The 16593-nt window shown below is 37.8% G+C and overlaps 1 protein-coding gene across 1 annotated transcript in view; it reads left to right on the top strand.

Moving 5' to 3' along the window:
- The first annotated feature begins 1751 nt into the window (after nucleotides 1-1751).
- usp43b (ubiquitin specific peptidase 43b) overlaps nucleotides 1752-16593 on the top strand; it is an 84257-nt gene continuing 69415 nt past the window's right edge. The window contains exons 1-2 of the mRNA XM_082162056.1: nucleotides 1752-2658; nucleotides 11374-11526. Of these exons, the coding sequence (XP_082018182.1) occupies nucleotides 2068-2658; nucleotides 11374-11526 (744 nt within the window). The 5' untranslated portion in view covers nucleotides 1752-2067. The remainder of the gene's footprint in view (nucleotides 2659-11373; nucleotides 11527-16593) is intronic.

The raw sequence follows: 16593 nt of genomic DNA, 5'->3' as shown, positions 1-16593 counted from the left end.
CCTGATCTTACAGTATAGACAGAACACAAGATAAAACCATAGATAGATAGATAGATAGATAGATAGATAGATAGACAGACAAACAAACATATAAATAGAAAGAATGTTGGTAACCAGATAGTTGACGGTAGCCATTGACTTATATGATATTATTATTTTTTCCCTATGGAAGTCAATGGCTCCCGTCAACTGTGGTTACCAACATTCTTCAAAATATCCTCTTTCCCTGAATTTGTACTTAGAAAATATTTAACAAAATATGCACGGTATCTATAATTTGTGGCAGTATTGTAAGTATTTATTTGTGTTACTTTCTTGTGAAAATATTTTTCTAAAAAAATTGCAAGATATTTAATAATAAAAAAAAAGAGTTATGTCCCTCAGTCTGAACTCAACCTTGTCGTGCCAACCATTCTCCGCTTATAATAATTAAGACTCTTCCCATATGTGACATTATTTAGCAGAAATGACATCGTTCAAGTAGTATCATACGTTTTATTCATATTTTTAATAGTCAGGGAGGGTACTGTCAAGCTAAACAACTCAATAAAATTAAGATGGAAAATGATTTGTTTTCAAATTTTTATTTTTATTCATAAGTTTATACACAATGTACTTATTTCATATGGTCTCCTTCACTAAATGAGAGCAGTGGCCATTTTGAGCAAAAAACCACAACCCCGTCACACTCAGCTACCTGTATTTCTCATTGTTTTAGGGTTGAAAACTTGTGACATGGTTGAGTTTTTCTCTTCATTTATGAATAATTTATATAATAAAAAAAATAGTCATGGTTTCAGTAAATATATACTTACCAAAATTATGACAACTCATAATTTTGTTATAATTGGAATTTGATGTAATGTGTCCACTTAAACATTGACAAGCATGTCAGAAATGGCAGCCACATAAAGAAACGCAGATGTTGACCGAAAGAAGCGCACAATATGAGAAGGAGACCAAATAAAAAATATAAAATTGAAGGCAATTGGCCCCACCTGTTACAGTCTTCACCCCCGGCACACTATTCTCAACCTTGCCACATTGATATTTTTGAAAAATAAATAAACAAATAGGGAAGACGATTAAAAATGAAGGCATTTCTCGCTGATTACCACCTGAACTGTTAAGGACTAGCACAATAAAAAATAAAAAAAGTTTTATTATTATTATTTTATTTTTTTTTACAAAAATAAAGGGACCACAGACACACAATTTGTCTACTTTTACCTTCAGTCCCAAAAAATGTGAAAAATATCATAAATATTCACATTTGTTGTTATGAGGGACACATGAGCAGATGTAACAAGTTTATACTGTCACAAGTTTTGTGTGAAACCCCTTTTAAACCAATTCCATTTAGTCCATTACAGGGTTGAGAATAAAAATGCCATCAGGTAAGCTTTACTGATACTAAGGTTCAAACATAGGCTACATACATCACATCACATCACATCACATCACATCACAGGTAAACATCACATCACATGACTTAAATACTAGCTTCTTCTACTAGGAATGGGAGCCAATGAATGCAACACTGAAAATAATAAAAGGTCTTTAATGCCTGAGGTGGGAAAATATGATTTATTGGAGGTTTGATATGTGACCTCTATTGACAGTGACCGTCAGCATTTAATAAAATAGCACCTTAAAATTATTTTCAAATAGTCGACCCTTTGAAAGTCATTATACTTCGCACACTGGTCACTAGGCTTGCCGTAGCCTACTGACAGCTCCACCTGTCAATCTTCGCTCGCACTCGAAGGCAGCTTCCCCGCCACAGTATGAAGTTCCAGGAGCGCTCGTGCTTACCACTATTGAGAGCTGTCAATCATTCATTCGCTCCTAACCGTCCGGCAGCGTGACGTCACAGGAGTCTCCGTACTGACCGCTCCAGCTGTCAATCATTCCTTCACGGCGAGCGTAAGAAAAAATCTCAGCGCTGATGTGCGCGTGAAACGACTGCTGTCCACAATGCTGTGTATCGACGTAGCATCAGGTGAGGATAACAACACTCTATGTGCTTGAACGTTTTAGTAACACGGAGGGAAATAAACAAGAAGCATGGAGAAACGCGACAAGAACGCGAAAAAAGATTCGGGGAAGTCTACTAAACGCACAGGGAAACTGTTCCGGAGGAAATCGTTTAAATCTGTGGAAAGTTTAGTGAGTAAGATCTTGAAAAGTTTGGGAAGCTTGGCTAGCGGTGGGGAAACAACCGAACGGTCCGATGCTGAGGATGATGATGGTGGGTTTGGAGAAAGCGCACCTTGCGCTGGAAACTCGGGACATGTGAAAAAAGAGGACAACGGCAGCCAAGTGAGGAAAAGTTCCTCGCTTCCCTGCCGTTCCTCCGCGAAAGAGCGACTGTTTTCGCTGTACGGGGACAAAACGCCAGGCGCGTTGGGTCTGAAGAACCACGGGAACACCTGCTTCATGAACGCCGTCGTGCAGTGCTTGAGCAACACGGACATGCTCACAGAATATCTGGGTTTGGAGCGATATAAACTGGATCTGAGTCACAGGGGAATGAACGGATTTATCATGGATGAGAACGGTCAGCACGAGAGAGGAGAAGTTACGGAACGGCTCGCGTCTTTAGTCCGAGCGCTTTGGACTTTTCAATACACACCTCAACTCTCGGCTGAGTTTAAGGTAAACTCAACTCATTCAAGTTTACTGTTTCTTCACTTATCTGATGCTTTTATCCACCTATACAGGCATCCCGTGAAGGTTCCTCAAATAACCTATTGTATTCAAGGAACCTCAATATAATAGTCTATAGCTGCTCAAATGCGCTTTGCATAACTGGAGAAAACAATAAGTGTTGTGAGTTCCAATTAAAAATTTAAAGGTTTTACAGCCTGATAGCCCACTTCAGAAGAACATTTTTAATGTCTGTCTCCAAAGATCATGCAAATCATACATAATTAGTATGCATGTTATTTTTATGTGTTTTATAATTAGAATGCATGCAGTTTTTTGACCAAATACAGTATTTATCGAGAATATTTGTACTTTTAAAAATAAATGTCACACCAGCATATTAAAATGCACGAGTGATTAAAATGGTGAAAATCTTGGAAATGGTTACCATGTACGGTCGGCACCTAAATTATATAAATTTCCTTTTACATTAATATATCTATTTAACTTAAAATCTCTTGGACGCGTTTCAGCTTCCCATATATAACTTCAAATCAGCTGATGAATCTTTCTCTGATGTGACCGTTTTGTTCAGTATGCGAGCAAATGCTTTCCCACAGGATGATCTCTCCCAAGCAAAAAATAGATCAGGATAAGAAACTTCCCACAGATAACATTATCACCACCAGAGAGTAAATGTAAAAACTAGAGTGCACTCTCAGATAAGACATCACCACACTGGAAACTGTCCACAAAGACGAGTACAATCTGGAACGCAAGTCTTATGTAACACTGCTTTCTTAGAAATCTACTACTAGAGTAATACATTTGCTTGAGAAATGATGACAAAAGAACTTGCCACTACAGTCTTAAAGACAGACAGGGTTAGATGGCAGAAAGCTAAGGGTTTAATATGGTAGAAGTACAAATTTCTTCACGATGACTGTTGTGTTGCCTAATTAGTCCAGCCTTTGTCATCTTTAATAATATTGCTAACAAAATCACTCAGCAACCTTGAAATTTCTAGTTGCTGTGTCCCTGATTTGACCTGTACTAAAAAAAAAACTTAAAGGAATAGTTCACACACACACACACACACACACACACACACACACACACACACACACACACACACACACAACACACACACACACACACACACACACACACACACACACACACACACACACACACACACACACACACACACACACGCATGCACACACAAAAGTAAAACATTTACAGTAATTTTTTGGAAGAGCAGCTTACATTTAGCAAAATATCTTCTTGATCAATAATTAATCTCCATGAATCTCAGATTTGGAATGACATGAGGGTGAGTAAATGATGTCAGAACATCTAACTCTTTAAGACTTTTAGAATAACATGTACAATAAAACACATTTAGCAAACCATTTATCTTGAGGTAGGAGGAGTAGCTAAAGAAACTAGCAAGCGTGAGAAATTGAGAAAAGATTTCTGTGGAAAAGCGTCATCGAGAAGAGGTGGGAGTGCAGCCATAAAGTATGAGAAACGGAGGCCCATTTCTATTCACACCCTACTATCAAAAGTCTGAAATTACCGGTATTGCCTTGAAGGACCCCAGTCTGGGCTGACTGTTAGACGAATGGAGAATTACAAGATCACTCAAGGTAAAATGTACACTCAATGGGGGAACACCCCATTTGCTTTTTCCTGTGTTGACAGAGCCCAGAGTATCTTGTCTAGAGACGACATAAATAAACTCGCTCTGCTTCACGTCTGCGAGAGTTAATGAGTGCCTAACTGAAGAAATTGGGAGCCATCTATAAACAATCAAGAGCTCTACACTATAATTTAAGGCTCCCACTGCGCTTAACTTCATTTGCCTAATATCGGCGTCAAGTGTAATCTATTTCTAATTAGACTAAAAAGGACCCGAATTATACAGTGACAGCATTACAAGTGGTGACTGGTTCAATTTGTGCAATTTTTGGAAGAGAAATATCTTGTGGAACGTGTGAGTTCGAACTAGGATTGTCACGGTACCAAAGTTACAGTAGTCGGTACCAATACCAGTAAAATTTTGCGTTTCTCGGTAGTCGGTACCAATTTCAACAGCAAAAACTGTTGAATTACATAGCCTACTTAAAAAAAAATTGTCCTGCTTTTGTCTTATCTGTTGGTTAGCACTTAGGCCTACTTAGCAGCATAAAAAACTAAATTTGTATTCAGATTGTGAATGGGTAATAAACAGAAAGCAAGAGAAGAGCCCGCCCTTTATAATCACTAAGGCTGTCAATATGCCTATGTCACGAAAAAAATGAAGACCGGAAGTACGTCTTTTAGTAGGGATACGGCTCTTCCGGTTAGCTTTTTACAATTTCGGAGTCCGATAGATACCGCTGGACCAAATCTCTCCGCAACCTGCCTGAAGTCACATATGACGATGTGGTTCGGATGGTAAATGAAAACTCTCAAGTGGAAAAGCGTGAAAGCTGAGGTATGGCTGTCTACGTCCTGACGCAGAGCAACCCGGTGCACTACAACACAGCGGCGGGCCATTCGCCAGTAAGGTAAACGTTTCTATGGTAACAGCGAGTTGGACCAATCAGCAGACGTTGCTGCTACGCTTAGGATTGTGGGTAGTGTAGTTTTATTTTCATAAGATCGCGGATAAAACATGTTTTTCTTAAAACAAGGTTGATTTCATACGAACGTATAGCTTCTACAGGAGCAAAAACCTTAGTTTCACAACCTCATAGCTCGTGGTCAGTCTACCTCGGATGGTTTAGACATTATGGCTGATAATCGAAATCCTTATTGAGAAATACTTTTGACCGGAAGTTCTGAATCCCTACTCCGCGTTCCGGAAGCAGGAAGTGTGACATAGGCCTATCTCTAAAGCGCAAGCTCACGGAATTTTGCACTCTCGCGAAAACTCATGTTATAATTAAGAAAACCCTGTCTTAATTGTACAATGAATCACTTGTTAACACTTTTGTTGGTTATAATGAAAGGATCTGCAAGCGTGCGGCTCACGTTGTACAAAACAAAAACGTAAGCAGATTCTGACTAAAGCTGGGTTTACACTGTATGATTTTGGCCATGATTTGCCAAAATCTGAAGTCTTTGATCGCTAGTTTGACATGTTCACCGCACAAGGCTGAATTGACTATTTAATACATAATAATAAAGGAATTAAATATAAGGATTGAAAGGGATATAAGGGAATGAATTAATAAGAATGGTACATTCTTGGTTCTAGGTCTAATTGTAGTTAAGACGTAATCAATTTAAACTATATGAAGTTTTATGTAACAAAGTTCGGGAGGAGCACATTCAGGTAATCAACCAATCAGCACAAGAGGAAGCCGGTATAAATAAAGCCTTTCCTCACCTCTGTCTCATGTCAAGTTTCACAGCATCCCTCCACCACCCCATCACCTCACTCTCGGCTGGTTTCTATCCCAGTAAAAAGGGGGAGTACTCTGGGTTCGGGCCAAATTCTGAGCTCGGAGCCCTCCCCCGGACAGCATGCCAAATTTTTAAAATGTGCACACATTCACTCTTATTCATATGTCAAAAACGCAAACATTTCTTGTCTCGTCACATTCATTTATGAATTACGTGTCATGTGTCATGAATCATGATCGCGTACTTACAATTCCAAATGGTGAAATTTCCAAAAAAAAGTTGAATAGTTTGCAATGCATCCCTAGATAGTCTATTTACTGTCGGTCACTGTACATTTAAATCGTAAAACAGTTGTCTAATACTTACATCCTTCCATTAAGTTTTTATGTTGTGTCAGTAAGACCCGCCTTCTTTGACTTCTTTGATTGGCCGTCTCGATCATTTTGACATTGATGAGTGCTGTTAGACTGCTGAGGAAGAGCAGTCTGAAAAATTTACGTACATTTTTTTTTTTTTTGTCATCCTAACAACAAGCAAGTCTATAAAAAAAAAAGTCTAAAATAAAGAATAAAAAAAAAATATTCGTAGATCAGACATAATCATTGGCCCCCCAAACTCCGCTTATGGTTTACTGACAGCCGATTAATGATTGTTGCGATAAAATTTTACCCCTCCCCCAACGCAATTCTGGCAGTGTCTTAAGGTTTGACGCACAGTCCTGACTTCTCCTTATCCCCCAGAGTTAGATAAGTCCATACAACAACAACAACTGTCAAATCTAAAACCAATTGGAGCGCAGAACCTGGTGACACAATTAGTGAGACAACAACAAAGAAACACTTGCTCCACATATACGTGTTCATTTTTTCTTCTTTTTTTCAGTTTTCAAGACAAGCCACGATCAATATTAGTGCTAGACATTGTTTTTGTTTGCTAGTCACCATTTCAGTCCCGCATGTAAATGCTGCTCACTGTCGCCGCACATGTCACGGATTGATGTAAATCTCCGGACGAGTCTTTCTTGCATGCATCCTTTTTTTAACATGTCTTGACTGCCGTATAGTCTGACGTGAATGACAACTGAGATCCCACAGTGTGACATGGCTTACATGGACATGGTCATGTTTGCACAGTCTGACAAGCAGCTGTGGTAAAAGGACTATAATAAATCGTACACTGTGCACCCGGCTTAACTTACTGGCTAGCACCTCTGATAGGCCATTGCGTTCACGCAATCAGCAAATATAATTGTGATTTGCTACAATGCTCAACGCTTAAAACACGCTGTAAATAGAAACCTTTGATGCTCAGAGAGCGCTCAAACAAACACGAACAAGAGCGTCTGAAAGCAGCGCCTATCAGCGTGTACTAAACATACCCGGTGTTCTGTTGAATAATGCAACCTATCAGATTTATATTCTATGCTTGCTTCAGAAATGCTGGTTGACTTTTTTTTTGTACCGACTGGAACCAATAGTACCAGTACGTTTGACAACCCTAGTTGGAACTCAAACCAATGAGTTGTTAAAGGGAAAAAAAGGCTGTTGATAGAGATGGTATGTGGTTGATGGATGACAGGATGGTATTTCACAGATCACAAGGTCATGTTGTACTGTTCCTGACTGATGTCCAACTATCCCACTCAGAGCGGAGCGTAGCAGAGTTAATAGTTGATGTGAGTCTACATTGAGTCATCAAGTCTGCTCAAGTTAGTATTGGGAATAAAAATTACTGGAATCAAATTTGTACTCTATGGGCCAGATTTACTAACAGTCTGCGCTAGCACAAACCCTCTTTTGGCGGTAAAAAGGATTTACTAAAGACACGCAGTGAAGAATTATATTTGGTCTTCCCACTCCGGCCGTAGATACAGACAGCTACCCCATAACAAAAATCACGAAAAGTTTTGTACTTTTAGCTATAAGACCATTGAATTCACTGAATGGATAGGCACATTTTTTTTTTTTTTTTACTGTTGTGTTGCTGGTGCCATTTGTTTGTGCAATATGTCTATTCATGTGTACAATATTCTGTGTAGTATATGCATATTATGCGTGTTGAATTTTTCTCCTACTACAGTCTGTGAATTTTTTTCCCCTCTTTTAAAGGAACACACCGACTTTTTGGGACTTTAGCTTATTCACCGTATCCCCCAGAGTTAGATAAGTCCATACATACCCTTTTCATCTCCGTGCGTGCCGTAACTCTGTCTTAAACCAGACGCTAATTTGCGCTGCTCTTGCCAGATTGTGTTGGTCATTATGGAAATGATCCGGCTGCGTCTGTGTTCTTTAATTTGCGCGTCGTCGGTAGATCACGCGCAGAACTTTCCACTCCCATCAGTGCTTTAATGGGATTGCGCTATCATGCTAATTTGCCCTGTTTAGTAAATCTGGCCCTATGTCTGTTGGCTCTGACATAATCTGTGTACAGTAGCGTACTCCTAAAAGTTGATGAAACTAGCAGAAATATGGATTTCTAATTTACACTGTTTCTTTTACAGGAAACCAAAGGTTTATGCTATATCGAAATCTAAAAAAATTAAATGTTGTCTGAGATAAGAATGTATATGTATTACCTGCAAATAACTAGCAACAGAAAGTTGTCATGAAATAAAATAAAAAATTAAATGAAAGTCCTGATAATGAATGAAATGTTAAAAGGTCACATATCTATATTAAATTAAATTTGTTTTCCTAGTTATGCTCATCAGTTAGAAATTATTGGTGCATGCAATGTCTTCAAAAAGATTTTTAAAAATCCTTATCCAGTCTTAATAAACTTTCATGGAAATCCATGTTTCAATTTGAACAGCAACACAGGAAAGAAAATTGCATTGACAAATAATTTAATGAGATCTTACACTATTATTTTACCCTTATATTTGGGTTCACTCTCAGGATTTTAAGCAGAAAGGAGCCTTTGAAGACCAAAGCTTTGATGTTTAAACTGTCCAATACTATTTTCAAATTTTTGACGATTTAATGGATGGTTCTGGGTACTTTTCCTTCTTGTCTTGAAATATATAAAAACACTGAAATATGTTTCTCCATATGCAGTACAGAACTTTTTGTTGTTGTTGTTGTTGTTGTTGTTGGAATATGGCTATGAATGAAAAATCAAAAGAGTCTGTGAATGTCTACAGTTGTGTTTATTCACAAGAGGATCAAAAACCAAAAAATACACCAATAAAATGCATGGCCACATTGTCATTAAAGGATCTGCTTCCATACTAATACTAGTTTTGTGTACAAAACTCTCATTCACGTGCAAGTCAAACCTCTTCAGGCTGAACACTCATTGACGAAATGAAAGCTTTTCTTTTCCCACAGTTTAAAACTGACAGGGATCCTATCTTTTAATACCACTATAAGTGGAGGCCTACATTTCTCAAAGCTTTCACATACGCCAAAGAAATTTCACAGGACCAGAATTTAAATGGTCTACAGTGACTAATGACTATATGTTATATAATTAAATATTAGGCTACATTTTTATCCTCCCAACACAAGCCTTGTGACCTTTGACCTTTGTTTATATATAAATATATCTAGCAGTTTCTCTGTCACATTCTTTTAAATAGAAGGCGCTTTGAATTAATTGTTGTTCCTCTGAATAACTCCTTTGAGGACAAGGCATTTGGACATCTAGACTTTCATTCTTTTGAACATGGGTTTAAACTCTGTGACCACATGACCCACTTTCTCACTATATGACTAATGTTAATATTATTATGTTATCTCAGTCCTTAGGCCTACGGCTTCATATTATTATCTGCAATTTGCTTCCAGCTGCTAGATTAAATTCGTATGGTTAATGCTGCTGTAATTAATCCTTATGTCACTCAGCATTAAAATTATTATTTTAAATGTACCTGACAATCAAGACTACTTTAAACTGAATTGAGAATATGATGTGGACTAGTAAGACTTATGTTGCCTTCAAGTTACTTTGGGATGATGATTTTTTACTAGACTAGCGCATGCACATAAACATTATTTTTTATTTTATTTTTGACATTTAAAGAAAAAAGACTAAGCTGAAAGTAAGCAGTTTATGAGACATCATATACAGTATAATATAGTACCTTACTATATGTATATATATATACTGCATTACAATTTTTTGAAGGAAGTCTCTTATGTTCACCATGGTTGCATTTATTTAATCAAAAATACAGTAAAAACTGTTTTATTATTATTATTATATACTTTTAAAATGTAATTTATTTCTGTGATGACAAAGCTGAATTTTCAGCATCATTACTCTAGTCTTCAGTGTCACATGATCCTTCAGAAATCATTCAAATGTGAAGATTTGATGCGCAAGAAACATTTCTATGGAAGCTTGTTTCTGCCACAGAATAAAAAATAAAAAAGGTAATTGCGACTTTTTATCTCACAATTCTGACTTTTTATCTCAGAATTGCGTGATATAAAGTCATAATTGCGAGTCATAAAGTCAGAATTAGATGATATAAACTTGAAATTCGGAGAAAAGGAGTCAATTGTGAGTTTATGTCTCGCAATTCTGACTTTATAACACGCAATTGTGACTTTATATCACGCAATTCTGAGAAATGCGAGATGTAGCCTAAACTCGCAATTGTGAGATAAAAGTAGCAATTATCTTTTAAAATGTTTTATTCTGTGGCGGAAACAAGCTTCTACACATTGATTAAAATCAATGTTGAAAACAGTTGTAGTGCTATTTAGGGTTCCCTTTCAGTCGGTCGGTCACTTTCGACGTTACGTCTCTGTTACCTCCTACAAAGTAACGTAATTAACGAGGAATTACATACCTAACCTAGACGTTTTTGTTAAAACTGTGATTTTTTTTCTTCTTCCAGAATTCTTTGATGAATAGAAAGTTCAAAAGATCAGCATTCATTGAAATGGAAATCTTTAACATTACTGTAAAGCAAAAAACAAACCAACAAAACAAGCACAAAAAAAACTGCTGCTGTTATCTGCCAATGCATTTCATCAGAACTTTTTTTGTGATCTCAGATGTGATGAGGATTCTTCAGTTATTCATTTACACAGTTGTTGTCATGATCTGCAGTGTGAAGCATGATTCACTGCAATTTACATCCTCCATCTGGTCTCCACTGCATCTCAGTATCTAACAAACTGCCTGTTCTGAGTCAGATCCACTGATGATGTTATTCAATGACTCCAGGATTTGTTTTTCTCGACATTCAATAGACAACACAGGATTTTATATATGGAGTGTGTCGACTGAATAAAGGGATCATGTTCAGTACCTTTTTTGTGTAATGTCTACATTAATAGCCAATCTGACACTTATCTTGTTTCTTGTCTCCAGATGACCGTATCTAAATATGGTGCACAGTTCCGGGGGAATTCCCAGCACGACGCTTTGGAATTCCTGCTCTGGCTTCTGGACCGCCTCCATGAGGACTTCAACTCATCTTCAACCGTACCCAATGGAAATAACAGAAGCAAATCAACTGGCAAGGTAAGCGCGTGTCTCAGAACCTGCCTAGGGCATGAAACAGCATGAAAGAAGTGAAATGATGCAACATTCAATCTCTTTGGAACACGGAATTTTTTCTCTTCCCCTCATTATATTATTATGCCTCAAACTACAAATCATCACCTGAAAAATCTACAATATGAGAACTCATAATTATTTTACAGATCAATAAGTTAGTAGGTGTTACCAATGACTCTTCTAAAACCCCATATGGCCAAACAGCTGTTACCTTCAACCATTACCATGACTTGACAAGGTGAGAGAGTCTTGTCTACACACCCCTGCCACCCGTAAACAACACATCTGTTTATGAAATATGGAGATTCGTGCCAAGCGCCACAGTGTGCATTGAGATAGAGTGGTCTTCTTGTACATAACCTTGGCATTACCCAGATGAATAGCTTTTCACAGTGGCTGTGATTTTCACATGGCGATATTCATGGGGACTGAAATTGATTTGAAACCCATAGCATTTTGAAGGTCTACATGTGTGCAATGGTTTCCACTCATCTTGGACCTCAAATGAAACCACATCACCATGGCAGCAAGTTGCATTACCTTCCGCAATTATTGCCACTCGAGAAGAAACATGCAATATGTAGGCCTACTTGTTTTTTATAACATTAATGTCAAACTGCATTCAAGTTTATTTACTACAGATCTCTGAAATTAGGGAAAATTAGTTTTCAAACATTATTATAGCCATTATCACTGCCCCATATCTCCACTATTAGTGTTTAAAGAAAGCATAGCACTGATAATGGAGAATACTTTTTTAAATAAAGCCACTGTCTTATTAGAAAACTATTTAGAAACAATTTTCAAACAACTAGAGGACGCAGGTATATTTTTCTCCATGCATAGAGGCCAAACATGTCCGAAAATCTACTTTCAAACTATCAAATCTGCTCATCTCAGAAGAAAGCCTATGCTATTTTTAAAAGTCACAATTCTGAGTAGCTGAAGTTCACTGAACATTACAGGAGCTTTGATTGTAGACTGCTTCTTTGGTCAGATGAGGTCTTTTGGCAAAAAAAACTAAAAACATCAGAGACTGAAAAGAAACTATTCACCAATGTGAAGTACGGAGTTGACGAATTAAAATCAAGAGATCATTTTGACGAAAAAAGTAAGAATTTTAAACCGTATACAGCCAGAAGAACAATTCTGCAGCTGCGAAAATGTCAAGAGGGCTGATGACAGAAAATATGAACAAATTAAGTGTATTTCCTGAATTTACAGTTTTTAAATTTATATGCAGCACAACAAGCCTAAAAGACATGCAATCCATTTTAAAAGCTTTACAAAAATGTTATATGTTCATATATTTATATTAATAATTATTTAAATCCAAAGTCTAATATTAATTGTCAAAAAGCATTATTTTGGTGGCGACAAGTGTCTTAATGATCATTTAAACTGTTAACTTAATTGATTCGTTCAATATGAATGAGTCGCTGAATCTCAAATGACTGATTCAAAAACACTGATAGGCTCTGGAACAAAACAAGTGACCATGTTTATGAGTGAATTATTCAATCACTCACTCAAATGATTGATTCAAAAATACAGATACTTTCAGGAACAAAACAAGTCACCCGCTTCTTGGTGAGTGAATCACTGATTCATTAACTGAATTGGTTTATTAAGAAATATGGAAATTCGCTCATGGGCAAAACACCACCACTGTGTGTTGCTCAGAGATGTGCAATGATTTTGCTTTGGCTGAGGGGCCGTTTACACGACACAATTTTAATATGCGTTTTGGCCATTCATTTACAAGACGACAGCGTTTTGGGGGCCTGAAAAAGTGAAATTTTTTAAACTGGTTTCAATGTGCGAGTTTTTGAAAAACGATACCATTATTGTATCTTTGTAAACTACAAAAACATGAATTTATGAAAACGGTGATATCGTGTGCATGAGTTTTACGTGTTCAGTCTATAGGCACGTTAGCCTGACGTCGTCATACTCAGATTCTAGTCAGAATGTGAGTCTGATACTGCTCCATTGAGCTTTGATTATGGGGCGTGTTTCAACCGAACCAGGAAGGAAAATGCCTCTGCACTCAATTGGATAGACCTATAACCAATCAGAGCATCGGAGTAAGTGACGTATGTTTTTCATTCATGTTTCCGATCGACAAATGTCTTGATCGTGGTTCTCTGTTCCTCTTTTAAAATCAATGCGCTGTCGATATCTTCTATAACAGACGCGATGGCGGAATCTACCCATAATGTTTTATAAACAAAGTTCGAGAGGAGCACGTTCAAATAATCAATCCAATCAACTTGTCATCAAACAATGACCGTCTGGTCTACACTATCAGCATGAGAGGAAGCATATATTTATTCACTTTGTCAACTCACCTAACATTCCTTGACAGTTTTCAGCATCCCTCCACTCACTCTCGGCCTGTTCTTCCACAGTCTGGAATACGGGGGGAGCACTTTGGGTTCGGGCCGAATACCGAGCCCGCCCTCTCCTCGGACAGCACGCCAAATATGCATTTATTCTATCTGACTTATTTGTAAGTGTGAACTCGTGAAATAACAATTCTCCAGCGGCAGTCATCTGTGTTGTAAACGAATTCAACCCAAGCGCTCGTTGGTGACGTGGATGATTACGTTAGGTTGCTCATCTGTCCATCATCGTATAAAGCCCGCCCTGACAATTTGATTGGTCCGAACAATTTTTGTTCGGGCATAATAGCTCCTCAACGGAACGAGTCCAGACCGAACTTCCCGACCAAAACATTTTGTGGGCGGGGCTAAGTTCGGCTGGCATCCAGGCTATAGGCACGTAGTGTTTCCTTAAAAAGTGGCATCGCCAACGCGTTTTAGTGGTTTTACCGGATCCGTGTGAACGGGGATTGTTTTGACCGTGTTGTCGTCTGTACGCGAGGAACGCAAAGGAAAGAATTTTCCATTTTTAGTAGCCTACATCGTTGTCGTGCAAACGTATACTTAAATAGACTAGATTTGACATAGTTAGTACTTAGTAGTAGACGTACTTAGTTTAACTACTTGTGCCGATGGAGCAAATGTAACTGGCAATATTTTGTCTAAAAAATAAGTTAAATAAGAATACCCTTAAGGCCTTTAAAATCGTTCCCCGCTTTTTGATCACTGGCCCTGAATGCTAACGGACTAATGAACTACATTCATTAATACATTCAAACTGCATCGTTTAATGAGAGACGTTATTACTTTCTCATTGAATTTCGGGGGAGGGGACGGATAAAAATTGTGAGAAAAAAATGCCACCCACAGTTTTCAAACATAATTATTGACATGACATGTTTTATTGACATGTTTTATAAATGACTTTACAGAATTCATATTGAAATGCTGGTGTTACGTATTGTGCGCACAATAGCTTAACACTAGCTCAGAAGTGTGACGGCCCACTTTTACTAGCTTTAAATGGCTTTTAGCGCACAAACACCATAATACGCCTACGATTTTCTTCCGTTTGCACCATGCTAATTGTCTCTTTTTGAACTCAACAGTGCCTGAATGGTTATCAGATGTGGTTTGATGTAGTTGGTTTTGTTCGCTAATTAATCATTTGTTTAGTGACACAAATTTGAACCGCTGCTTAGTGATGAACCAAGATTTGAGTCTTTGATTTTCTGTAAAACAACTAATTTAATCTACAGTCTGGTAGCATAGCGGCGTACTGTCTTTAATTGATGATCTTTGTGTGTATGTGTGCGTTTGTGTCACAAGCCGGTTCAGTTCCTCTGGCTACGCCTGTGGCTACAGCCTGGCTTATTATCTCTGAGCAGTTCTTTCATCTACTCTCTGTTGATGCCCTTTTTGACTGAACTTGATCCATTATTAAAAGGCCGCTTTTTTTCCCTTTTAAGATACGTGCGTATGTAGGCACACAGATATAGGCTTGTGGAATAACGCTATAGGAACATGGGATATAGTAGTCTTAAAAGCCATTGCAAGGTCAGTAAAAGAAACAGCAGTATTCAAATTGATAGTCAGTGTTGATGCATGCTATGTGTCAAGCTGCTTTTCACCTGCAGTCAAACATCTGAACAACAACGAGATAGCCTTCACAAAATGTACTGTAGTGAAGTGCCTTTTATTTTTATGGGAGGGAACCTCTAAAACCCATTTCTATCCAGGTTCAAAAACCTCAGAAACATCCTGAAGACCAAACCAGACTATATTGACTTCACTGGTTCTTAAAAGCTGGGGCAGACTTTCCATTCAAAGGTTGGCCTTATAGCTCATGCAGTGACGAATAGCTAATCAAAAATCAACTTATTAATTCAAAAAGTCTAAATTAGTCACTTTTCAAAATGATAAACAAATAAACAGTTAAAATGATTTATTTAATTCATCATTAATTCAAAACTCCATTTTATAAATATTTTTTATAATTAAAAATGTATTTTTTACCTCAGATTCAGTGTATCTCAATAAGGATAAGTGCCTCAAAATGCCTCATTTATGAGTTAGTACACATCCTAAAAGGAACATGACCCTCCTTCATACCAAGTATGAAGACATAGCCAGAGCCCAGCGGACATTTCAGACTCACTCTTGAAGACATTCATTATAAATGTATTATACATGTGTGTTCTAATGGAGGTTGACAAGTGCATGCCTGTAAACAAACAGCTAGATCTATCTTTCCTTCTCTCTCTCTCTCTCACACACATACACACACACTGACCCCGAGGCCACTGATTTTTGGCATTCCCTTCACTATGTTTACTGGGTATCACTCTGGAAACAGAACTGGTGTGAAGCCATCTCTCAGCGGAATGAAAGGAAGCTTTTGTGAACGAGTGGATGAAAGAGACGCTTGTTCAGGACATATGGACTGAAGGAGAGCGATAGAGAGAGAGGTGCAAACCCTTTCCTGCAGCCCTCATAGAGGGTTTAAATTAATTTACAGTGATGTCATTATGACTGTGTCCAAAATTCTTACATCATTACACATTCTTTTTAATGAATCTGGTTATTACAGTAACTCTAGAGACAGTGCCATCTGTCGGTATTTTGTCATCGATGGACCACACAATAC

The sequence above is a fragment of the Leuciscus leuciscus genome, assembly GCF_965113295.1.
Source record: "Leuciscus leuciscus genome assembly, chromosome: 1".
Taxonomy (NCBI): Eukaryota; Metazoa; Chordata; class Actinopteri; order Cypriniformes; family Leuciscidae; genus Leuciscus; species Leuciscus leuciscus.
Note: the sequence above shows the minus strand (reverse complement) of the source record. Positions and strands in the feature narration are given on the sequence as shown.